This window comes from Watersipora subatra, chromosome 9 (assembly GCF_963576615.1).
Source record: "Watersipora subatra chromosome 9, tzWatSuba1.1, whole genome shotgun sequence".
Lineage (NCBI taxonomy): Eukaryota > Metazoa > Bryozoa > Gymnolaemata > Cheilostomatida > Watersiporidae > Watersipora > Watersipora subatra.
The window spans coordinates 59,135,505-59,163,278 of NC_088716.1; the positions used below are offsets into that span (position 1 = coordinate 59,135,505).

General features: G+C 36.0%; 1 protein-coding gene across 3 annotated transcripts; it reads right to left on the reverse strand.

The window, feature by feature from the left end:
* On the reverse strand, positions 1-27,774 carry LOC137405443 (runt-related transcription factor 3-like). Of its 3 annotated transcripts, none has more exons than XM_068091707.1 (10): positions 27,640-27,774; positions 26,642-26,952; positions 24,784-24,917; positions 23,395-23,551; positions 12,693-12,797; positions 11,061-11,267; positions 7,513-7,665; positions 2,932-3,112; positions 2,150-2,341; positions 1-470 (listed from the first exon to the last, which is right to left on the reverse strand). In XM_068091707.1, the coding sequence occupies exons 2-10, from the start codon at positions 26,811-26,813 to the stop codon at positions 356-358; spliced, it is 1,416 nt and encodes a 471-aa protein (XP_067947808.1). In that variant the 5' UTR covers positions 26,814-26,952; positions 27,640-27,774; the 3' UTR covers positions 1-355. The 3 variants fall into 3 exon arrangements, with proteins under 3 accessions (XP_067947808.1, XP_067947807.1, XP_067947809.1); XM_068091706.1 differs by having other exon boundaries at positions 12,684-12,797; XM_068091708.1 differs by having other exon boundaries at positions 334-470; positions 2,146-2,341; positions 12,684-12,797.

Genomic DNA, 27,774 nt, shown 5'->3' on the forward strand with positions numbered 1-27,774 from the left:
AATGTAGAATGACACCGTATGTCAACGGTGAACATTGCATATATTTTCATAAATATTACAGTCTATGTTAAATACAGCTTGTATGTTATAACATGAATAGTGCCTGTATGACACAGTTTCGTGATCAATTTCGTGTCAAGGCAGCAATATTATTTAAAACGCTACTTACAAAGTGTGCTGCCGCTACTTACAAAGTGTGCTGTCGAGTGACAATGGCAGCAGTTCTTATTCGCTTATGTGGCTTAATTATTACTATCTTATATTTGCACATTTCCCTACTAGCAGTTCATTCCTTTTTCCTGGCGATCTTGTCAGGTCATCGAGGCTTTCGCTTTCATATCTGGTACTGGCCTTCTCAGTAAGGTCTCCAAACTCCCGCTAGAATTTCTGCAGCTGCCCCCGCTGCAATGGCGGAATAACTCGCTGGCCACTGGGCTGTCAGTTTTGCTGGTGATGTACTCAGTTCGTCGCTACAAAATATTGAATAAATTGTTGCAACTGATGGAACAGCAGCAGCTGATAAACACTACAAGTAGTAATTAAATGTAAATATTGTTATTCCTATTTGTCAGTGGAGAGATACCTTTAAATAGTTTAATCCAAACAACATGTGGACAATTTGTCTATTTTGTTTGGATCATGCTTCTGAGTGTTTCCACAGCAGAGAATGTTTCCTCTTGGTAACCGGTTACAGTAGAGTGTTTACTGTTAGTTACTGTTTACAGTGTAGAGTGTTTACTGTTAGTTACTGGTTACAGTGTAGAGTGTTTACTGTTAGTTACTGGTTATAGTGTAGAGTGTTTACTGTTAGTCACGGTTTACAGTGTAAAGTGTTTACTGTTAGATACTGTTTACAGTGTAGAGTGTTTACTGTTAGTTACTGGTTACAGTGTAGAGTGCTTACTGTTAGTTACTCTTTACAGTGTAGTGTGTTTACTGTTAGTTACTGTTTACAGTGTAGAGTGTTTACTGTTAGTTACTTGTTAAAGTGTAGTTTGTTCACTGTTAGTTACTGGTTACAGTGTAGTGTGTTTACTGTTAGTTACTGGTTACAGTGTAGTGTGTTTGCTGTTAGTTACTGGTTACAGTGTAGTGTGTTTACTGTTAGTTACTGGTTACAGTGTAGTGTGTTTACTGTTAGTTACTGGTTACAGTGTAGTGTGTTTACTGTTAGTTACTGGTTACAGTGTAGAGTGTTTACTGTTAGTTACTGGTTACAGTGTAGAGTGTTATGAATCAGTTATTTCTATTGAACTACTTTTTTAACCAATTGAAGTCTGAACAATGTGTAGAGGGATAGAGAGAGTTATGCCAGGGAGGGAGAGTGAGTGGGCCAAGTTGACCAGTTCTATACCTACAATGTCTTCACTCCTTTCATACATAGCTCTGTAAAGTTCCCGTTAATTGTAACAACAAAATATCGAGCTTCAATAAATCATGATACAAAATATGTTTTAAAGACTTTTTTGATAATTACTAACAGGTCCACTTTGAGCAGCAAATTTGATTCCATGTTTTTATACATACATTATGTATGTCAGACTGGAATACAGAGAGTTACGGAGAATGTAATGCTACAGGAAGTATATGAGCCCAATCTTGGATCCATTTGGGCTCCCATGGTTCACCCTCTCTGTCCAATGATTGAAGCGTAATAAAAAATAGGTTCATTTACTAAAGTGCTGATTTTGTTTTACTCTTAGCCTTGTAATGAGTCACTGTAGGAAATAGTCATCACTTACTACCTTTTTCTCAGACTATTCCAGTTTAGGAACCTCGCAGCATGTTGAGTCGTATGTGCGGTCTGAGTCTGCACAATAACCAACATATTAATTGTCTAGTTTACTTATTACTCATATATACATCCTACAAGTTTCTTGATTAAATTTATTTTCTTAAATCCTGCTCGTACACGAATGGCGGATTAAAGCACACAAATGAGTTTTTCATGCAATGAGCTGGGGGCTCTTTTTGAAGTTATTAAATGACAACTCCTTGTGATGCTTAGCAGAAGTGGTGTGGAAATTTAGATTATGTCAGAGGAAGACACCGAATGGTTTTTAAATATGGTTTGGCATCCGGCTAAAAAAACGCTTTATTATTACAAAAATTTTGTTAGGTACTTACAGAGCCCATGTTACTTACCTACCCATGGCTTGGTGTGCTGTGTCCATCTGCGTCTACACGGACCCTGGCTCCTGCACTATTGTGATAGGCTGGTGAGAGGGAGTAGGCGTGCCCTGGATGGTACTGATGCTGCGCTGAGGCTAGACTGTATGGAAGAGTGTCTTGCTTGTTATTCACCAACGGTGGCGGAGGCAATGCCGGAATGTTCTCTTGTCTGTAAAAATTGTAAAATGCTTCAATCTAATTTCTGCAAAGTTTCGCCAGCAGCATTTGAAGCAAAAGGAAAATGTAAACAGTTTATTTTATTTGCAGCAGGCCTGTTCAAGCTTCATGAAAACACAGGCTTTTTTTTATTTGTTTTACCAAGTTATGATTTGTGCCATGCATTTCACTGAGCTCCTCAGCACTGAGATTTCCATGAATACCTCTAGCTACACGCAGGCTGACTGATCGAGTTGGTGGAGTGATTATAATCCTGATGTATAAAACAGTCATTAGAACTTAAAAGAGCAAAGAGCCAAATTATAGTAATTTGAATACCAAATTGTGTAGGAAAATAATGTCATGATTGGCAGGCACTGTTGACATGGAAATGGCTTCCTAATAGCTATTTTGGTAAACCTATTCACATCCTTGAATTTCCCGTTTTCACAGAAATATCCTGGCTGGATTTCACTATGAAGTGAGCAGAAATGGATTTCTAAAGTTTTTTTTAAAAAGAGGCAAGAAACAGAAATAACCTGTTATTCACAACAGAAATACAGTTTTTGTTTGTGAATAACAGAAAAAAATAAGCAAACCTACCCATTTTGAAGAGTTGGTGGAAGGTTGGAATCTAGGTTATGTCTACCGGGGATCATCAAAGAAAGCCTTGACATAGTGTTAGTATGATGAAGGTGTTGTGATATAGAAGAGGGTATGGTCCTGTGTGGCAAGACTAAGTCTGTCGGCCAAGTGACTTCCCCCAAAGGACTCGATTTGGTACCTGCAGCACAGCCTTACTATAAGATGGTAACAGACATCATGGTACGTAGGCTATTTATTAAGCTCATATTACATAAAAATAATTTCTCTCTGTTTAGACTTTTCCCGAAACTAAGTTTGCTCGGCTGCATTAGGTATAAAGTGAAAATTGCATATAGGAATAGTTCAGCAAATATGCGATATGCTTGGTTACTTAACCACAAACACGCTGATGGCAGGCTTGTTGTATGTAGGGTGATGAGTATATCACTTGCTCACACTTCAACTGCATGCTACTCCGTTGTACAATACTTTGGGACACGCTTACATACTGCATAGATATTAGGAAATAAAATCAAAAGGTGGTAAACTTTGAGTTGGTAACATTGAATTAGGCAGAAAGTCGAACTATTGTAATTTGTAGCTCAAAAACGCTACGCTCCCAATGACGAGACAAGAAAAGTATCCCAGTGACAAGCGAGCTAATGCTCAGTAAAAATAATTACAATAATCATGGTGTTATTTATCAATAATGACCCTGAAATAGCTCCCTGTCAAAAACGCATTAGATTTGAAAATTACTGTCAGAAACTTGGTTTTTCATGATTTCCATGGACACAAATTTATTCAGCTGGTGGCACGGCGGCATGCACTCTGATGTACCATTGTCTCTGATTGGATGCTAGTTTGTGGATTTATGTGTCTAGAGTTTTTCATTCGATATTGCCTATTTCCTTTGATAGCCCACTTATCAGATTGGCAACACCATAAAGCCATTTATCATTTTTAAGATGGTTGCTATGAGTAATACAATTTCAAAATGTCATAGCCCAATTGTTCACTGTTGCGTCTTTATTGCGATTTGATTTGAGTAGGAGATTATGTGTTCTCATAGCTGATTGCGAGCACTTGAAGCTGATTGGCCAATCAAGTATGATAAAAGTTCATGACTTATAAAAGCCAGGTGTTCAAAAGCAATGAAGAGGTATTTAAAATTTTTACAAATATTAAAATATTTAATTGTAAGTTATTCAAAATCATAAGTGCCTGCCCTAAATCATGTGTATCTGGCCTTAATCATGGGTATCTGGTCTTAATCATAGGTATCTGGCCTTAATCATGGGTATCTGGTCTTAATTTAAAATATTCATATTTTAAATATGAATATTTAAAATATCTGGTCTCATAAAAGATCTGGTCTCATACCAAGGCCAGATACCCATGATTAAGGCCAGATACCCATGATTAAGACCAGATACTTATGATTAAGACCAGATACTTATGATTAAGGCCAGACACTTATGATTTGAATAGCTTATAAGATACTGATATGATATTATTGGAATAATCATCTGATACAAATGATAAAATCTTAAGCACGTTAGATTCCAAACTAGGCCTACGGCGTTTTCGTGATGGCTGCTTTTAAATGTTCGTTTTTGAGCTTTTAAGAGCTTGTAATCACATTTTCACATGTTTTTCACTTACTACACAGCAGAGTGAGACATGGTGAACCTTTTGATACCAAATAATTGTAATGTGTATTTTGTTGCAAGTAAACCTCTAAGATCCCCATACTAACTATAGATGATGATAATATGTTATTAGTTAGTGACATGGCATGGCAAAATGCCAAATTTCAGTGCAGGAGTATTCTCCTTGCGGCTTAGGGAGAACTTAGCCAAACCTGCAGTTTCCTTCATGGCATTAGCTATATTTAGATGTGCAGTTAGTGCTAGGTTAGTCCTTGATGACCTTAATACATATATTGTCATCATTTGTTCGAATGTACCTAGATTATTTACTATAACAAGAACTGTGTCCGTTTGTCTGTCCATTTGTCTGTCTGTTTGTTTGTCCGAAGATAGGGTTGGAGGTTAAGAAAAAGATTACATCAAACCCGTTTGTATAAAATGCCGTAATAATCATCTGATAGAAATGATAAAATTTTAAACAACCACTGATTTTGTCAAGAGTCAGCAAGAACTCACGGCTGATCAGTTGGAGCAGAAGAATCGCTGATGAGATCCGATCACTGCGCAGCTTAAGAATGAACTTACACATGACGCAAAAGTATAAGTATTTTCTATCATTTACGAATGCTCTTGATGTTTGAGGTGATCTGACTGCAAATATGTTTCAAAATTAAAATCGACAAAATTTGATCGTGGTTAAAGCGCTTAGAAGGAAAATCAGATGAAAAGCACATGTCAAATGACATCACTAGTTGCTATAGTTGCTATAGTCGATATCGGCTGTTGTGTTGAAGCTGCAGCGCTGAGTGTCTCTATTCTGTCGATCTCTTTCAACTATAGAAGTCATAATCACACGGTCGTTTGATCTGAGCATTTTAATCGCGATCAAGTTTTATCAATTTTAATCTTGAAACATCCTGGCAGTCAGATCACCGTAGCCATCAAAAACAATTGCAGTTGATAGAAAAATGCTGATAATTTCTAATAAAATCTAGTAAAATTCTGTGCAAGTTCATCTTTAACTAGTAGCGAGCGTATTATATATTTTCCTAGCAGACTATCGGTTCAGTGCGCTGTTAGAGATCATCATGTGTGATAACATATGTAGGATATACATGTATCTATGTTATTTTTATAAAAAGGTGGTAGGGTGGTGCAGATGGTAGTGCGCTTGCTTAGTAATCTACCTCCCCGGGTTCATTTCTCATGCGATAAAAAAATTTTTCTTACGTTCTTATTATAGTAAAGGTTTTATTTACAAATCCTTATCTGTTGTTTATCAGAAGATTTGAGAATTTAGTCGACCAACTGTGAATAGAGTATATAGTTTTTAATTTGCCCCGAACCAGTCACACCAACTTGACAAGGATTGTCACATAAATCGGAATCGGCAATCTGCTGACTCACTATCATTAGTGTAAACACACATGCCTTTGGTTCATTTAATACTCACCACCCGATGTTCAGGACTAGGGAGATGATTTCCAATTTTTTGCATACTGGTTAGTAACCTTGTACCGCTGGCCACATGCTACTGAGAGGTGAGGCGTTAGACTGAAGGGAGTTCAATGACCAGCCTTACAATGACTGAGGCAATCACTGTTTCTATGACACAGTTTACATAGATTTGGAGTTGTGCACTCATGGAGTTACCGTGCTATAAATGATTCAATGGACATTCACGTGTTGCGGATTAGCGCAGGCCATTTTTTTACAAAAATGAATAATTCTACGTCAGAGGTCATTGCCGAACATCGCTGTCTCGCTTGAACGATGTTTTTAGTGCATCATTCGTAAGCAGTGTTTTCATCTTTCGCAAGAGAAATATTCGATAAAATTTTGTATGTAACAAAACTCGCTTGACTAGCGGGTTTTTGCAGTTTCCATCTTGCGGATGAAACAAACTTGTGGATTGGCCACTCTATGAAAACATAGTATATGGTGCACATGGTCACTCTATGAATGCATTATGGTGCATTCATATTATGGTGCATATGGTGCACATAATCTGAAGGTCAAACCCAGCCCACCTTCAGCAGCTCAGGAATCAGATAAATACAAGGACTGGATGACAATCCCATTGCGCTATTACGTTATGTATGAATGCGGCTAACTGGTTTATAAGAGTTACCAGTTTACTTATTTGATTAAAATATACAAGAATTATTATTGCAAATGTTTTGGATGTTTGAAAACGCGACTAAATAACTCATGTCTCGCTTATATGTTGGATGGAATCTTACTGCCAGCAACCTGTGCGATGAACAGGGTGTGCCACCAATCCCTGTTGTTTGTCAATCTCGGTACCATTTGAAATGTATCCTAAGAGAGCTTTGAAGTGGTCACCAAGCAACCATGTACACCAGCAGAAGCTATAGTAGCTCAACATGTTGGCCTACAGTCGCTATCACGTTTAGCAAGATAAATATTTGAAAGAAAATTTCTAAGCAATAAAAATTTTTTATAGCTTCCATTAATTGTGCTGAGTGGCATGTTCACACCAGTTGACGTAACAGCTTGCAACAAAATGAAATAGTTTTGTACCATGCCATTCACTTTGAAACATTTATTTTGTGGCCTCTGCCCTGGGAATATTTTTTTAATATTTTATTGATGTTCACCAGCGAAAGACCTGCCCAGATATTGATGCTTTTTGATTTATTATTTTGCACTGAGCTACAGGACGGAGGTGTTTCTCCTATTGGACATTCAACTATAGCTTTTTTCGTTTTGGAAATGCTAAGTTCAAAACCAAGTGGGCACCTAGTTTTTTGAGATAGACCTGCTAGAAGGTGTCAGACTAAAGCTGGTACCATGTGCCAGCAAATAAACCTGTGAAAAGGTGTCAGACACGGGTTTGATGGACACCCAGCTTCTACTGATGAACCTGCTGCAAGATGATAGGTTGTTAATAGGATAACCAAAATATATATACATATGTACTTACTTGAGGGCTGGTCTGAGCTATTGATTGCGCTGCCATTGCTGCTGCTGGACAGGAAGTTAGTCTGATTGGGGCAAGTCACCCGTGGATGGTATATGGGAGAATAGGCAGCTGGCCACTGCTGTGTCTGGAATGGCTTTCTATCTAATATAATTTCTATAAAAATGAATAATACAAATGCCAAATTTGTATTCTTCAAACTAAATATAATATCTAAAATGTTTTCCCATTTTCTTTTGCCACATTTCACCTACAACAAGAGCTGAACTGTTCTCCAATAAACAAATGAATCCTAACATGCTTTTGTCAAGTTAACGCATTAAAAAAACTCCACACCATTTTTAACTTTTGTGAAAATGAACAATATACGAGATAACTTTTAGATAACTTATCCAGACTTGCATGTCATCTGGTTACATTGACATTAGGCGTGATGCATCATGACAGTGAACCCTAGCTGTAACATTTTTCATCAGTATTAAAAGTGGAGGACATGAAAATAGAATTTTGTGTGGTTAATAGGACTCCCATCGAATCCCTGAGTGAGAAAATATAAAATAGTGTTTTGCTTTGGAGCCAGATTGCTTTTGAGAGTTCAATCAGTTTACAAGTGACTTACACGCATCTTACTGGTGTCTAAGCCACTAATGCCATGATGCATTGTTGTGATATATTTATAAACAAAGAGCTATCCAACGTGTATGCCTAATATATAAGAAAATAATCACATGTCTAATTCTATTGTTATAGCAAGCATTGTCAACATTTGTGGGAGAGCTGTTAGAACAAGGGTAAGGGTTGTCAAATGGCAGTTTTTCTCCTTATCAATAGGCACCCTAGGTTAGTTACACTGTCGGAGCTTGGCACAAATACATTCTTAATACTTGCTTAGACTTTAGAGATCACCATCTGCTTGTCACTGTTTTATACTGAGCAACTGCATTAAGCAAGCAGTAGTCATTGTCACCTGCTCGTATTAGTCATTATCACTTGCTTGTATTAGTCATAGTAATTGCTCCATAGTAATTGCTCGTATTAGTCATTTTCAACAAGATCCAGAAAGTTTATGGAGGCATCTGCATTGATGCCTCCATAAAGGCATCCCTTTATGGAGGCATCTGCATTGATGCCTCCATAAAGGCATCCCTTTATGTTTGTCTACAACATGTAAATTGGTGTAGACAAACATAAAGGGGCAAAACTTTGCCATTACTAGAATCATTGTCACTGAATTAACATCACAGTTGGTTTGGTAAGCTGATATATGGACATAGTATGCTGCTATATGGGCATAGTATGCTGCTATATGGACATAGTATGCTGCTATATGGACATAGTATGCTGCTATATGGACATAGTATGCTGCTATATGGACATAGTATGCTGCTATATGGGCATAGTATGCTGCTATATGGTCATAGTATGCTGCAATATGGACATAGTATGCTGCTATATGGACACAGTATGCTGCTATATGGACATAGTATGCTGCTATATGGACATAGTATGCTGCTATATGGACATAGTATGCTGCTATATGGACATAGTATGCTGCTATATGGACATAGTATGCTGCTATATGGGCATAGTATGCTGCTATATGGTCATAGTATGCTGCAATATAGACATAGTATGCTGCTATATGGACACAGTATGCTGCTATATGGACATAGTATGCTGCTATATGGACATAGTATGCTGCTATATGGACATAGTATGCTGCTATATGGACATAGTATGCTGCTATATGGGCATAGTATGCTGCTATATGGTCATAGTATGCTGCAATATGGACATAGTATGCTGCTATATGGACACAGTATGCTGCTATATGGACATAGTATGCTGCTATATGGACACAGTATGCTGCTATATGGACATGGTATGCTGCTATATGGACACAGTATGCTGCTATATGGACATAGCATGCTGCTATATGGACATAGTATGCTGCTATATGGACATAGTATGCTGCTATATGGACACAGTATGCTGCTATATGGACATAGTATGCTGCTATATGGACATAGTATGCTGCTATATGGACATAGTGTGCTGTTATATGGACAACCGGAAAAAATTCACAAGAAAATTTTCTATCAACTACAAAATATTTGGTTTCTATTTCTAACGGAGAGTATTCTCACTCATGCATTAAACTAAACTCTTTTAATTCAGTAGAATTTTTTTAACAAAAACAGAAATTATGCAAGGAAGCAATGCGGTATACTTCACTCAAATGACTTTAGCTTTGCCTCAGATAAGAGCTTGGCAGCATTAGCTCTTGGCAGCTCTCATATTTCATTGTCGAAAGCAAAAGACAATGAAATATTTTGAAATGATGCATCAGCACTAATGTGACTCATTTATGGAAAAATCGAACCACAAAAATTTGTCGACAGATCTAGTTATCCAAACATGAAAGAGTAAGCTTTTAAAATGATAAAGTTCAAGGGCTGTTACTGTTCGGAGAGTCGATGCTAAAACAGCCAACACGTGTGTCGTCACAGCCTCCTTTTCATATTTTATCTACTCTAAACCACTCCTTACACACTGGTAGTATTAGTTACTAGTAATAATTGGTGAGCTACCCATACACCTAAGTAAGACTTAGAACATCCTCCTAGAACATTAAGCCATTTATTTTTAATGCCATGCTATACATACACTATGAAATCAACACTATCAACACAGCAGCAAGACAACACAGCCTTGGTACATTGCGCCCTTCCCGTAGGATGACCCTGTTATACATTTACTTCGCCCTATGATGTAGAACATGATGACTTTTTGCCCTCTCCATATGAAACATTTTTCGCCATTCGATATCAACCAAAATTTCGCTCGAAGTTCAAATTTCGCAGTGGGTATACGGAATACGTCGGAATAACAAATACCCCAATATGCTCTTCGCCGAAATCCTTCTAACAACGAATGAAAGACTCGTTATTATTCGTTATTATTCGCATTACTCGTTATTAGTTTTTGTGAAAACGAAAACCGGAAACAATTAGGTGATAAAATTTTAGTTTCAGATAAAAGTTCAGTAAAATAGTTAAACATACATACTAAAACTTAACTTCAAGTATGTGTTTAGTAAGCTAAATTCATTTAAGTTAAATTCAACGTATATGTTATACGTCTGTCTCGAAGGTAAGAACTCCCCACCGTACGTACTACATGTAGTACATTGCAATGTTACATTTCTTGCAAATCATAATCACTAAATACACTAAAGTTACTGTAGGTAACTATAGTGCCCAAGGTTAACATATATTACTTTGTTACTAATTTTTAAAATTTTAATGATTTTTAGGGGGTGTTTGCATTAGATAATTACTATGGGTTTCTATACAACTCTATACCACATTTTCGCCTTACGATGCCAACACTGAAATGAATTAAAATCATATGGGGAGGCTCCAATGTACTTGACATAGCTGAAAGTAACAGACAGCACAGCCTTAGTACCTGAAAGATCTGGAATAAACAGACATCATAGCCTTAGTACCTGGTGGAACTGGAACTAACAGACAGCATAGCCTCAGTACCTGGTGGAACTGGAAATGATGCTGGTAGGGGTGAGTCATGGGACTTTCTGAGATTCTCGAATTCTGTGTTCAGTTGGTTCTGGTGGTACGGAGGGTGACCGTTTGGGTGGAGGCTTGCTGGATCATGAATGACCCCACGACCATGCTGCCTTTGAAGGTGCGGGCTGAGGTGGTACGGGTGAGCAACCAGATGCTGTCTCATAAACCCTGTGAGAATAAAGGGCATTGGTATGAGCTGCCATCAAAATTGTGTATCAATTACATTGTCAACTAAGTTTTAGTATATAATGACTGGGTACACTTGTTACACAACAGATTGCATACTGTCGATATGGTCAAAGATTGGCTTGCAACCAGCAAAAACTGTCGTTAGTATGTTTTATTATGCAACAAGTCTCTCTTTTTTATTTTTAATTATTGGATTCACACAAACTAGGATTCCATGATGCTCAGTAAGACTTCGTGAGCTAAAATATTTGTCTGGTGTAGGCTCTTCCACTTGGTTTACCAATCTTACTAAAAGGCACTTTTCATTACATGTGCAAACAGGGTGATGACATAAAAAAAAACGATGGATTCATTGCATTGAAGTTAATCCTTACTTGTTTACTCTACCTTGCTAGGCGCTACAACGCTATCTGAATAATGCACAGGTTACGTGAGCCACTCTGGTACTAGTACGTCTTTTTACCTGCAACTTATTTATAAATGCTGGAAACTTAAAAATTAGTTTGTTCATATCTCAGGCATTATCATTCACCAACTATAAAGTTTGTATTACAAGTATGTCGTTTATAAATGCAAGCAGAGAACATATTGAAATAAATGTCCAGGTTTTCTAGTTTACACGAAATTTTATGCAGTATGACTTTGAGAGTAAAATAACTTTGACAGCAACTGTTGTACAATGACTCTGACAACAAACTATTGTAAGATGAAAAAAATTTTGCCTACTAACCGATAAAAAACAGCTATTGTTTGACATCAATGTCAAACAATAAGTCTAATATACTCGTATTTGTTTGGAAGAAAAAATTTGTGCTGCTAATATCTTATTGGTTAAATGTGATTGCACCAAACACACTTTTTAGTTTGTGAAAGCATGTCAAAACTCAAATTAAAAAAAAGCTTGACATGTAAATCAAACTCAGAGATGTATTTTCTTTGCTTAGAATTCTTGACCCCAATCGAGCAAGCTTAAATAAAATGTTTTTATCAAATAATATTTTGTTTAGGTGAGCTATAAGCAGTTTAGTGCCAGTGAGTCAAATATTTAGGAGGTCTGTAGACCAAGGAAAGTCTTTCAAACTCCCAGATGTCTCGTGACTAACTGATAGACTGAATTTAGTAGTAAGTCGGTTGTACAAGAAACCGATTGCTTATATTAGCAAACCAGATTGTGGTTTTTTACCATAGTGGCAAAAGTCAATGTACTTTTATCAAGACCTTTTTTATAATACAAAGATAATGAGACTGAGTTTATGAGTTTACTGTAATCAGAGTTTTGTTTTCAACAAATCTCCCGGCTTTTCTAATTTTTTTATAGCAGTATTACTCTGTCGAGATTAAGTATTATAAAAAGCTGATAAAGTTTTAAAAAAACAGATGAAGAGATGCACTAACTAGCTTTACTTCTTGGCTCTCTTGGTCCGTCCACCGTAACTTTTATGGCGTTGAGGTAGGTGCAGACTTGAGGAGGGCACGTAGCAATCGTTATAGTAACATCAAAGCTTTTGCCTGTAAACAGTCGTGCATCCTTAGTTACTTTCAGGGTTTGGTCATGCAACTTTTATGAAATAATTATCAATAACAGGTTCATGGGGATGTTTGGTGTTTCTTAATATAGGTTCAGTGTTTACTCCAGATTATTCAGGTAATTTTGTATGAAAAAAATTTCTATATAATAATATATATTATAAATGTAATAATGAATAATATATCATATATGTAATAATAAATAATATATATTATGTAGTGTATTTGCAGAGACACTCGTGTGACCTTCAGAGACCACACCTACAAACAATCAATCATTATCGATATGTATTAGAATATAAGAATTTCTCTTGGTAATGTAGACCAACATTACATACTTGAGTGGCAATAATTTCGATAGTGCCATCATCATGGAAACTCACAGGAGGAGGCTTCACAACAAACTCAGTGCAAAAGACAAAATTTTGACAAGCATGCATGATCAAAAGTGGTAAAATAATGTTATCTACTTCAGATGCTCATTCACTACTGAGTAGCGCCCGTTCAACAAGATACCAGAATAAACCAGCTTCTTCTGATTAGTATACTTAAATGAATAGACTACTTTTATCTACAACGTGTCAAGGAGACCCTTTTGCTGCTGTACTTATAACGAATATCGTAAAAACACTCTATTGTTACCACTGGTTGCTGTAACCTTAAGCAAGATAGCCTGAGAGAACTCGCAACAATGGAAATGCAGTCCTGTGACAAGATCTGGCATGTTTACTTCGCTCAACTAAATTGATACATAAACTGAAACTGCCATAAGCATTTATCTATTTATATAAATCTCAGTGTTTGTCATTTTTCGTTCGCGATAATGTTTTAGGAAGGAAAAATTCGCTCCGTACTGGATTTGAACTTGCAACCTCCAGGTCTGCAGACAGGCGGGCTGTACTTTAGGCTATGCACCTATATTGTTATACAATGGAATACTTGTGCATATCATACTTGTTACAAATTTTAATGCCAACTTTTAATGCCAAATGGTTACAATGCTCATGCTTCACGCTTAAGCTAGCATGCTTGAAAATCATGATTGCATGAGAGATCGTGATGCAATATTTTTGCGTAACGCTGGCTTAAGCTATAATAAAACCTCATATTGTAGTAAAGATTTAGACTAGCTTGAGTTACTCTAATTCATTAGGTAAAAAAGATTTGTTTACTACCCGTGCAAAACCGGGCATTCATCTAGTATTACAATACATTACAGGCAATCGGATGGCAATACATGCCAGCACTCAGATCTCTGAATTATCAAATACTTAGACACGCCACCAATATAGAACATCTTATAAGATATGGGTCGATAATAGCTCTGAAAAAGAGGTATTTGCGTGACTGACAGCTATTGTTACTGTGAATGCTAGACGCCGTTTTATATTCTAATAATGTAGCATCGTTTGTTTTTACTAAAAAAAGCAATTTTCTTTCAGCTGTCAGAAAATTGGTTTTTTAGTCTGATGGTTCATTGGTTCTACTATAGTTTACTTGCTAAATTCGAGCTGAAAACATTACTGTTTAAATTTGTTACTAACAACAAAGCAAAGGTTTTATTTAAGATGCCAAATAAATTTATAAATAACTAATGCAAAAAAAGTAAACATAGCAAAACGAACCATTTTTAAATAATCGAAAATATGTCAGAAATTCAGGTTTTTCTAACATTTAGAAAAAGTTATTAGAAGTATTGTTAGACTTTTAGCAACTAAAATATGAAAACCTGCTTTTAGAACCAAATTTGAGTCATTTATATTTTACCATGCAGTTTCCAAACCTCACCTAAACAATTCGTCTATAGTTACATTACAGCAGCTACGACACAGACTGCTGACAAGTGACCTGTAGGAAGTTATTTCAGGAGCTGGTTTTACACTTGCGCAAGGTCAAACAATTAGGAAAATACGTAATGGCGCAACAAGTAAATAAATCCTCATTCGCTCTTCGTTCACTGATCCCAGGAATAAAAGTGAGGAGTTGACTCATTGGCTGACTTGGGAAATCTATAAACTGTGGTAAGGAGAATTACAACATAGTTTGTGATATGTGCTTCTTCAACAAATTACAGTTCGTTTGCATATTTTATTCAGCAATTAATTATTGTAGACCAGATAAGAATCAACTATATACATAAAAACAATGCAAAAAGTCACTTATTCAAACAAAGACAAAGTGACAAAGTGACATGTCTATGCGACTCATAGACCACCAACTCATAGACCACGACTCATAGACCACCGACTCATAGACCACCAACCCATTTTTTAGGCAGCCAAACTATTTGTTCTAATCTGACAATTTTAAGACCTGCCCCTTTTTATGTTACATGTTCTCATGTTTAACAGTGAGTGTCACATCGGCCAGTTACATGCGTACACGCCAAAATAATACAATATTTAAGGTCATTATATTAAACGTATTATATAAATGTTATATGTATTGCTGGTTCGGAGAGATTACACTTTGTCACTACTGTAGCAACAATACTGAAATTTTACTCAAATGTAAATTGTACAGTAGCGATACGAACTTATAGAAATGCTGTACATTCTATTTAAGTGTATTTTGCAAACACTTGATATTTGAATTGGTGTAGCTTGTCATTTGATAGAGCATATCTAAAACCCTTTCAGAGCTCTCAAAATGGCAAAATTTTTCACCTGAATCGATAATCAATAATAAGTAAATCAATAATAGTTCATTAAGAAGGTTCATCAAGATTTGTAATTGTGGTGGGAAATATTTTGAACTTAATTTAGCTGAAAAAATAAATGTAGATAATTGTATTTTGCAAAGAGTAATGAATAAGCTTTTTTACAATTTAGTTGGACTGATAAAGGCCCTCTTGCCTCATTTCTTTAGCTTTGCTATACAACCTCTAGAGTCGTCTCACCTCTAGGGTCTCACAACCCTTAGATCAGAATGAAGTTCATGTAGAATCTAATTTTTGCAGTTCATTTTTTTTAAAGTTTTGTTCAAAAATTTGTTTATATAACTTCATGAACATCACAACTTCAGTTTGATATGTTATATAAGTCAATGTTATATATAGATCAAAGCGTTTCATATCATGCTGTCAGTCTTTAGTGTTGGATAACCTTACATGGACAATAGAAGTTTCCGCAAGGTCACTGTTTTACATCTAAATGAACTTTTCCAAACCCACCTTTGCCTAATTTCTCTTTTACAAGCAGCTTTAATGCACTTACAGCCTTATACGCTTACTTAATCTCACTTACAGCCTGTAAATGAGCTTTTTACATTTATTAACTTTGTATAGGTGATCAATTACTTCTTAATTGATCTGAAAAGTCAATTGACACCAAAGTCAGCAGTAAGGTTAAATATCATAACTACAGAAAATATTCGTGGGCCCTATAAACAAATCATGGAAATGATGTGAGCATAAAATTTTTGCATTTTTTTCAAACTCACGATCTGACTATGCAAGCTGCAATCTTATCAATCAGAAAACACAACTTTCGACACAGTTGAGCAAGAATGCTCATGCGAGAATAAGCTTTTGAGAAATTCTAAAAGATGCAAATCATAATTTTGCACAATACTTCTGGTTTTGCGACATTTCTCATATTTTACATTTTTTAGCAATGCAAGGCTTTGCCAGATAGGTCAATCAATAGACCAACCAGCTGATAAACATGACAAATTCTAACAACAATATTGGGCTTTTCTTGATTCAAAAATTTTGCCCAAACAAAACATATACTTGTATAAAACAAGGTATAGAGCGCTTAAAGTTCAATTGTTTGGTTTCCATACTAAACATAGAAACCACACGAAACAAACTTTTAGTGCAAATAAATTATAGTCACTCTATACCTGCTTTATTTTGGCTTTTTATTTTAGTCGAGTACTTTATATGTGCAATCATCACAATCAAACTGGTTTTTGTACATGTACTAGCTAAATGCCCAGCGTGGCACCGGCATTAGAAAAGGTTTTTCAGTAACACGAATTTGTATGAACTCATGAATTCCATGAATTTAAGAGACTTGAGCCAGTCTAAACTTTTACTATAATAATAGTCGTGTTCTTTCTTTCGGTTGGGCTTATAAAAAAAGATTGTACCTCATGGGAAACAGCCCCATACTTTTGGATGGACATATGTTAAGCCACACGCACTACCACTAAACCATGCAGCCACCTTGCCACACTTCAGAATAATTGTGCTTATAATCGCCACACATCATGATCTCTCTTGGCGCATCGGACTGCAAGCGTTGGTTTTGGGAAAAGTATTTTTCTTTTAGTGGTTTAAGCGTGCTTCTAGGAGTTTGCTTCAAGCAGTTCAAGCGCTGCAAACGCGATCCTAACCAATCGTATAAACTGAACATACGACAGACCAACTAATATTTAGATTTGTAATATATATGTAATATAGATATAATATACTGTGTTAGACAATATTTCCAAATGGTGCAAACCTATCCCTTCAGACTTTTGGAGAATCGCTCTATAAACTACCTAGAACAGATGTGGATGCATGATAATCATTAGTAGTTATTCATAAATTTAATCACAGTATTTCAATTGAGCAACTATGTATATTTCATTTGCATTAAGATCAACCAGTTGGTTTTGTTTACAAAGGTCGGTGAGAGACAACTACAGTAAGCTTGTATGGGACACATAACCTACGAGATGTATGCAAAGTTAATTAGAATATTCTGATGCACCTAAAACATCTATAAATGCCAACAACTGTTCTTTTCAGATAGAAGTTTGCCAAAACCTTGTAAACAAATACAGTGTATTATACTTAGCATATACATAGTAAATAGATTTTTATAGCATTCGTGGCTTCCAAATAGCATTCTGTGGTTTTCCAAGAGTTATCTCCTCTCAGAACTTTCTGGCTTAAAAAATCTATGAAGTCAGAATGCAGTTGTTTTGTTAACAGCTTCAAATTAAGATTTATTGTAGATGAGCTAGCAAGGCCTGTTCCTGGTTTGTTTTTGGTTTCAAATAAGTAGTTCCCGTAGACACAGAATGCACCAAACGTGTTATAGGAAATAGCGGTGGTTAGGTTGAACATCTAGTCTAATCGGTCTGGTCCACAAATCAAATTCTGTAGATTTTTCACCAAATTTTAAAAGCCTTTTTATTGAATACCGTTGCAATAGATTAAATTTTTGCCATGAAATCAAAAATAACCAACATTAAAAAGGTTCATGGTAAAATGTATGTAATTAAAAAGATGAAATACCACATTGTGGACAATATTAATGAGAAGTGAGCAGAGGCCGCCGCCAGCTTTCTGGGTTGTGTTATTAAAGCGGTTATAAGATACCACCCATGTTTCTTCCTTAACCTACTCTTCAATGAAAAATGCCAAAAGAACTTTGTGCACTCAGTGACACTTGTCAGTCTGTGACCATAAGCAATAGTTCTGCAGTAGTGAACTGATTATATAGGATGTATGACTAGTTCCTTTGGATGGGTCCTTGAGTGGCCTTTCATTCGGGAGAAGTTTTGCTATCTCGCAGGGGTTGGAAATGAGTCACTCTAGTCCTAAAACTATTGTTTCTTACGTATGCAACAAATAACTTTTCAGACTAGTGCCTTTGTTAGCATAATAGAAATTAACATAAAGCTCTAATTTTATAGTGACTTGCAGCCTTGTGCCTGCTGCTGTCACAAACAAAAACTAAACAGTGTTTGCGCAACTGATTGGGTATTATTTGTCGTGATCTCGTGACTCTTCTACACCGGCAGCAGGTCAGCTGCCGTATCTTAATGGCTCGTCTTACTCCGGTAGTTATTTATACACCACTCTACAGTCCAATGAGTTTGCTAGTCACTACTGCGACATTGAGTCTGGCATGTTTTCTTGTGACAGGCAGAGGCATAGAGTTCTTAGTCAACTCTCTAAATGAGAAACTCGTTTATCAAATTTTACCCTTTCACTAGTTCAACTACTCCTAATCTTCAGATATTAATTACAGTTTATCCCAACATGATGATGCAATCAGCAACCTTTAAGTTTATGTTCCTGAGTAACAAGTGTAATCCAATCTAAAATTTATCTGTGATAAACTTAACACATTTCAACCGAAGGAAGGATAGTCACTGTTCGTGGATTTAGCTACTCAAAATAAAACTTTCAGAGTAGTATTTGATTCCAAATGAGTTGTTGAAAACAGCTAATAGCCTGGTGGAGGTCACTCTGTTTGCACTAGACATTTTTTATGGGAATTTTAAAAAAAGGTTTATTAATTTTAGTATTTAACAGATCATTAATCTTCAATTAGATCCACAGATTTGGCAAAATTTTCAATTCCTTATATTTATTTATTTATTTTGGTAAGGCTGACCACACTGGGAAACCTAAACTACTTTACAAAAGTCTCTTTAGGTCAAAGAAAATGTGAACGTTAGGATATTTAAATACATATGGTTTGATAATTGCACTTTATTATGTTGATGTTTTACATGAGTAATGCATTACATTTGAGATAAAAATCCACAATAATTGTTTAATATATAATCTACACCCTTAATTTTAATCAGCTAGCTAGCCAATCAGGTTTGGGTATTTGTTAGCAGCTTCCTTAGAAATATAGCATATTCATCAGAACAATGCTTTTAAATAAATTTTACTGCTTCAGTTTAAGGGTTGATATATAACCCATCATTCAGATGACTATTTTATGTACATAGGTCTTTTAACGTCTGACTTTAAACTTCAAAATTTATTTCGAATATCATATCACTGACAGAGTCAAAAAGCTCTTCCAAATATTTATACGATACGATAGCAGTGTTGTCCAAATAAATGCATTCTGTGAACTTTTTGTTTTTATCAAACAATAGTATATATGATAATTCATTTGTTGAATATTTACTAAATGAAAACTATTTAACTAACCAAATTTAATCGTAATGCTATGTACTAGCTTGGGAACCTGATAGCAAAAAATAGCCACTTCTTACTCACATGGCAATCTCTCTCTCCAACTTCTGCCCTTCCACATGAGCTACATTGAAAGAGTTATACTTTTTTTTAATTACTCATAAGATTGTGAAATCGATATAAAATTTACATTTGGTGTGATTGTAGCATGCCATTATAGGACAGGCCTTCAAAACACAATAATCAATATTATTTTATGGGCACAACAGATTATATATACATGTACTAGCTGTGCCACCCGGCGGCGTTGCCTGTGTAATAGAAGAGTATTTGGACAGAAAATTGATTTGTATTTAACATATTACAACATTTGCCATTCTAACTTTCAAACTACATACCATGAGAAAAGTTTTTTGTCTTATAAACAATAAGAAGTAGTGAGAGTTTTGCTATTAAGCAGTTTAATAATGTGAGGAACAGCTTCTCGTGACGTTATGCTATGACCCGCGTCATACGTAAAGCAGATAGGTATTGTTCTGATATAATGATTTATATTGGCAGGCTAGCAATTCGACTTCTATAGTCCAGTGTTCTAGGTGTAAGACTTGTGAATGGCTTGGTCCGAGATTGAATCCTCTTATGTACGGAATATTTATTCCAAGATTTTAAGATCAATAGCCGGATTTCCGACGAACACACGGATGGTGTTTGAGAAATATATATATAGATAGAAACTTTAGGTTTGGCAGGATTAGCTAGAACTAGTTCATATCCAATGCTTTACATGAAAAAACTTTTTTATATAAATATGGTGAATAGATCGTAAAATCATACTTGCTTTCATTTGTATCAGAGAAAATTGCTTTTCAGAAGATTTTTTGTTTTTTTTTCAAGGCAAACAAAATGCGTGTAAACTGTTATTGACTAACCACCTGCTTCTTCATGTCAAGAGCTTGATTGGCGTAATGCCAGCCTTCAGTTAATGGCCATGCAAAAATACTTAGTAAAAATTTGTTGTCTGCAAAGCCTTGTTGATCTTAGCTATTGTGAGAAAACTAATTCACAAATCCTAATTACATATTAACAAAAAATGTAACTATGGCAGACTATACAGGGGATGTTACTGAATAACATTGTAGGGGAGTTAGTTGAGGCGGTTTTCCATAAAAATGGTTCTCACAGCAATTGCAAGCTACAGCTACAGACTTGTCAGCTCTTGGGGCGAATATAGGAACAACACTTCACGCTTTGGCCAAACAGCAAATTCATTGGCTAACAAACAGCACAAGTAGCCTAACTTGAAATTATTCACAAAATTTATACACGGTAAAGCAAGTATTTAGTCAATCAGTTAACAGCACATAAAACTGAAGTCAGTAACAGTGTTAGTGAGTTATATAGAGAACAATAATGTGAGAAGATTGGTAGGGAGGCTGTTGACCAGAGAGAACTAACGGCACTCCTGCTGGCCATTATCTGACCAGTAAGAGTGTTTATGATCCTGAAGCTCCAGCAAGCTGAGTAACAAGTACATGGTAAAACTGTGGAACAGAAGAACTTAGTGGTACATGAAGCCAACACACAGTTTATGATATAAACACTGTCACTCTCTAACAAGTGCACATTTGCGAGCCGCTGCCGGAGAACTAGGTCACATGACTTGTAGAATACACAACAATAAACCTCTGCTGTTCTGCCAGCATTTAATGTGCTCTGAAGTCGTGATATAATTTTAACGCATTTTTGGTTAAGCCCTGTAAGGGCACTATTTATATATACATGTAAGTGTATGTTTGTATAAGTATTGGAACTGCAAACAGGAAAAACAACTGTAATTGCTATACCGGGCTTCAAATGTCTTTTCGAAGCTTATATCAAGCCAGAAAGCAAAATTCAAAAGTCCTCAACTTCATAAAAACTAAAAATTATAAGACGTAGTCAACAAGCCATTAAATTACACTGAGCTCTGTATTTTGGAAATTTTTGTAGTTTATTTACTTTGGGCATTTCAAATGAACCTCTCTCAACTGTGAGCTCTTGTGCATAAGTTCAGACAGACTGCGGGTACAGCTTAAATGAAAGATTATCTTACACACTTATGGTACATAAAGATCCTAGCTGCTATCCTAGCACCCAACTGAGTGTTTGCTATAAAGCTTTGTGTCATTGTCCCAGCGCTTTAAAAAGTTGGTGTTTCGAAAGTACTTTTCACTTGTGTTTAAACTAATGGAATGTGCAACGGCGAAATGACAGCATGATTTAAATGGCAGATTACAAAATTTTATTTTGTTGTTGAGTCCAGCGAGCTTGATGAACGATGAAACAGTCAAATAATAAAAACTAATTTATAATAGAGGTAGAGTGTGTGAATTATAAAAGTTCTTATTTCAGCCAATCATTCGAGGCAACAATCAGCATATATCTGTACTCAACTTCCGGAAACTTTTCCTTTGAAATAAGCACCAGTGAGAGAATCAGCACGACTGAACAAATCATTAGAAACCACAGAGAGAAAGTGTTTATGTTGATTCACCATGATAGCCCACGTAAGCCATAAAGATGCTACATCTCGTGCGCAGGGAGCGGGATCTGTCCTATGGAATTCTGGGACGCGTATTAAAGCATCCCTCTAGTCAACTCCGTACTTTAAATAGTTAAAACCTCAAAATGATTATGTATGACCAAAGGTTGAGAAATACTTGAGCTGTTGACGAGGTTTATCAGCAAACAGCTCTGTCAAGCATGGCCACGTGCAGCCGACAATGCGCCGCATTCATTAGTTTTTAGAATTAATTCCTTATTCTCACCGTTACCATAAAACTAAAAACTTCCATTGAACTTTACATTGCGTTCTAAGTGAAAACTGTCCATTGTGTAACTGGGAATAAACGCTTGCAGCAAAATCACAAACAATCAAGCAAAAGCTGAACCTAATCTGAATAGTTGGTTCAGAAAGAATATTTTTATGAAACTTGAAATAAAAGATATATATTAGCATACCATATAGTATAAAGTAAACATGTCACTGAATGCTAGATAAAAAGCAGATGCATTTGCATTGTGTCTAGAATATCGAACATATTTCGATGAAATTGTACTATCGCCTGAAATTCATTTAAGATGAAAACATATAAATGTTATTTTATAGGCTTTGATATCAGTAAACAAGCTTGATTTACTTCTCATAGATATCAGGACTAGACTCTTCTCAGCTTTTGTAGACCTTTAATATTTTCATGTTCCTAAAGATGGACTGACACAAAATTTTAGTAGATGCTATCAGACCAGCCAGACTACCTCAAACATCAAAAACAATCGCAAATTATAGAAAAATATCCATAATTTCTGATGAAATCGACTAAAATTTGGTCCAACTTCATCTTTAAGCCGGTCAACACACAAATAATCGCTAACTGTAAGCAAATGTATAGACATACGTATATGCATAGGCGTAGACATACACATTTCCCTTAGGCAGAAAGTTGGCAAAATCTGCTTATGCATATATACAGAGATGAAGACTAAGCTAGCCCTTAGATTAGTATATAACTCTATGATTAGAATATAACTCTATGATTAGTATATAACTCTATGATTCCTTGACTTTAAACAACACTAAATTTGTAATAAAAAGATACATTATTAACTTATTCTCATTAAACAAAATAATGCTCTTTATGTACATGTAAATATACGAACCTCTTCCACTTTTTCCAATAAATCTCAAGTCCGTAAACTTGGCAACTCCTCCTTTCATAATAGCAACACTGTTACGCAGCTCCGCGTTGTTATTTTCCGAGTTTCCGGCCTGCACAATGACCTTCGTTCCATCTTTTATCTCAGTCAAAGCGACGACCTGCAGCAGACCACCAACTCTGAATTACAATAAGGGATTAGGTTGTTTGTCTAATAATACGGGAGGGTTATATAATGAAGAGACAATAGATGTTACCACAGGATAAGTGTTAGCCACTCGTTTCTACTGCCAAATCTGCTCACTCAGATCTGATTCGTCAATTATATTGAACAGCATCGCTAACTTGAGTATAATTAAAAAATTAAATCTGTTTTTTATGCAAAAAAGTTTTATAGTTCGTTGTAGGGTGGCAGAAAAATTTATTCTTGCTTTAGAGATCCTTTTGTTATTCCGCTATCCGCTGGTAATTTAGGCAGCCATTATTGGATGTATATTATAAATGTTGCGCTACCCTCGAGGAGCAAGTATTCAACTCTGTAGAATAAAGGAGATAAAAGTCTCGTGGTCAGTCACATCTTGACCCGTGAGTCTGAGGTTAATATTGAAACTGTATCTTTCAAATCAAGTTCAAGCATTATACAGCCGGCCTTTGTGGCGGACAAAGACCCTCCATTGTGTTGAAGCTAACTTCTATATATTATAGATGATTCACTAAAAAGAAAACAACAACAAAGGTAGAAGTCCAGAAGGCGAACGGCAGAACCGTCAAATCTTAAGGTGAACAACTTGCCCATCAGAAGTGACACATGGGGAGCGTGTAATACCTCAAGCGTATATCATGTCAAACATGTTTTACATTGTTTAACTACAGCTTTTTCCTAAAGAATATATAAAAAATTGTTTACATTGTTTAACTACAGCTTTTTCCTGAAGAATATATAAAAATTCCCTACATTTAATGCTTGCCTTTTGTATAGTTTTAAATAGCTAAAGAATTTTTGCTTATGTGATTTGATTAAAGCTATTTTAGAGGATGCCCCGTTTGACGTCTTTAAATATATTGTTTGCAAAATTTTATTAGTAGATTGCAAGCGTTAGAAGCAAGCTTTCATTGTGGAAAAATGCCGTTTTTAAAGGATTTTTCTACAGTGGTAGCACCTCAATGTTGATTTTTGCTGTGTTCTGACACATGATTCCTTAAACTTTATAAACAGTTCTAAAATATCTATAGGAAAGCAAACGCTTACCTAAAACTAGGTAAGTTACTACCTCCCTTAGATCTGTTGTCAGTAAAAACCTCTGTTTATCACACGGACATAAACATTGCCATTAAAAATATTTTCACAGTAATGTTGCCCCAATACTGCACACAAGCGTGACCTTGACCTGACCTTGAAAGCAAATGGTAATGTTTTGTTGCTCCTCCAGTGTGTAGGGAGCGGGGAGACAAGGAAGGCTAGCGAATCTGAGCGAATTAACTCGGAGTGGTGCTCAAATACTCCTTGCTGCTGTCCACTTCCACCACCTAAAACATAACAAAAACTGTATACAATTTACGGTAAACTATAAAAATTATTTTTTGAGAGATATTTTTCTTCATGCTTATTTTAGACTCTAAAGGTGCATTTACACCAGAACGATATTGGAGCTGTGTTTTCACCGAAACAGTTGGAATTGAAACAGCTTCTTGTCTGTTTATGATTTGAAATACATTTTTGCAAAAACTTACACTAAACTAACTCAAATTCCTACTATAAAAATGGGTCACTATTTTTAGCCTATGAAATACACCATCGGTATCCATTCCATTTGTTTGTATTCTCATCGACATTAACATTGCGAGATATGATTGGTCAATTCCATGTTGTTCTCATGATGGCCGTCAAAAATAGACCAACGGTATGTAGCATTTTACCGATCTTGTTTAGGCGACTGAGGCACAGCCGTTGTTACAGCAGTTTTTCGGTTGATACCAAACAGACTTTGTCGACATGGAGGCAACTCTGATATATTGTCACGGTGTAAACTCTCCTTATTTGTTCAGCCAGTCATACAGGAGCTCTCATCAGTTCTAGCTGCTTAATTAGTTGATATTAGCTGATCTGACCAAGTTGTTTGCTGTTTCATTACTGGTTTACTAGTTTATGGGGTATGCATGTATCCAGAAGCCAGACTATCAGTAATCTTCTGCTTTAGAAGTTCAAATTACAAGGAAAAAAGAAGAACTCAAAGGAATGTCCTCAGGGTCTAGTCATTGTCTTAGTATTGGCAGCTCGAGACAGAAAGTACATGGGCCGCTCACGCTTATCTCTGATATTGAGTTATGACAGCTGGAATTTATTATTTTATTATGATAATTATTTGTTAATCTTTTTTAGAGATGCTTACATTACGTAGCATTACGCATTCTCTTACTTCTTGACCATCATTGGATTGAAGCAGGGTTTATTTAGTGCAAATATACCATTCACCATGGAAACTTTAGAGAGCCACAAATGATATACAACGACAAGACCAGTCAAAAATTATAGAGAAGTGTAGTACCCTGGGCAGCCAGTAAGCGGTACAACGAGGTAACATTTTCACAGAATTATGTTAAATTCTATAAACCAACTGTAGCCTAACTTTACCAAAGAAGTTGAGAAACTATCTCGTCTTAACCTATCGGTTTTAGTAAGTTTATTGAGCTAGATATTTCTGTCACTGTCATCCGTTTCGGCAAAGAAAAACAAGGAATGGGTTTTTAATGGTTCTTTGCCTTGTTCTCAGAAACCATGCTTTACTGCTTTTCGATATAACTACAAATAACTATTACTATTTTTCTATTTTTCAATCGCATGACATTTCTAAGTACATACACAACTCACAATTGGAATAATCCATCACTTACTAAATTTCCTGGTTGCCATTGATAGAGAAAGGAACAACAAGAACAACTAAACAAGTTCCACTAGTTAGGTAAACCATCACTAGATTTAATAGATAATGCCGGTTGCATGCATGATACTAACTGTCACGAGAGCTAACTGCTCCTATCAAAAGGCTTCCAAGGGAAAAAGTTGGAGCTTCGGTAAACAACTCTTAGCTTTTGGCAGATATCCAAGCGCCTGTTAGAATTTTCACAATATTTATTATGTCGTGAAAGAAGGGGGTAGTGAAGGGAACTATTTGAAGGCTCCTACAGTGATAAACCATGACTTACTGTTGTGATAAACAAAATAACTTACTAAATGTCAACATGTAACTTACCGTGGTGAGCAGGTGGAGATTGGTGATGATGGTGAGAGGTTTGTCGTAGACTCTGCGCGCCGCATCCGCTGATGGGAAGGTTACCGGTAGACTGGATCTCGTGACTAGAGTGCTGGTTGGAATAGCGTGGTGGTACGACACTCTCATTTTGAGACGAGTATGCAGATAACATTCTGCGTATGTTTGTTCTAGTTGTAAGTGGGTATATCCGGGCGTCTGTTTTATAACATTCTTATTGTGTTTTTACTATCCTTAAACCGGTAAGACGATTACAACTCCAACTTCCAGCTCGTCTGGTGGTTTTCCTTTAGCTGTGGTAAAGAAAGTGAGTTAGAATTATAGAAGAGCTCATTCAAGTCGTTCTTATGTTGTTGTTATGTAACCGTGTTATGCTAATTTATAAAAAAAACCTAAATTGTTTAGGACTTGAAGGATAATAATAATTTATAGCTGGCAAGTGACAGTCATAATATAATTTGCTCTTCTTCCCTCCAATTTAATACAGATCTGAGTTTCGATAAACAAGTCTGGCTGTGGTCTGACACGGACATGAAATGACAGACATGTGCCCTACTGTCGGAGGGGCATGAAAACACGCCCTGTTCAGCTCAGCAGTCAACATGTGTTCATGTGTGAAAACTAGCTTGGATCCACTCACCACTGCTGACTGAGGTCATAATATGTTTTTGACCTATTACTTACAACTCCATTGCTCCTAAACTTCTAGTTTAAAACTTGGTTTTGGCACAGAACATTTACACGCAGAAAATATATTAGCATTTAATATTTTAATTTTCAGGAATATTTTCATACATATGAGCTTTTTAAAAACATCTTCTTTTATTTCTGAGTTGCTAGTTTCTTTTACCAAATGAAAGCAAAAACATCAAAAGCTATAAAAACTGATATTAAATTTAGGCCCTTATACAGTTTGTAAATATAAATACTATCAAGAAGCAAAGAAATACTGGTTATAAAAACTTGTTAAAACAGCTTACCTCAATCTGAAAAAGTCAGCAGGCAGTTAATCCAGAGAGAACTTGTCATGTATGCAATAAGACTTGCTGCAGCCAGTCGCAGTAGCGAGAGAAACTAGAAGACGTTGTCCTGTGTAATGCACAAGCGTTGATAAG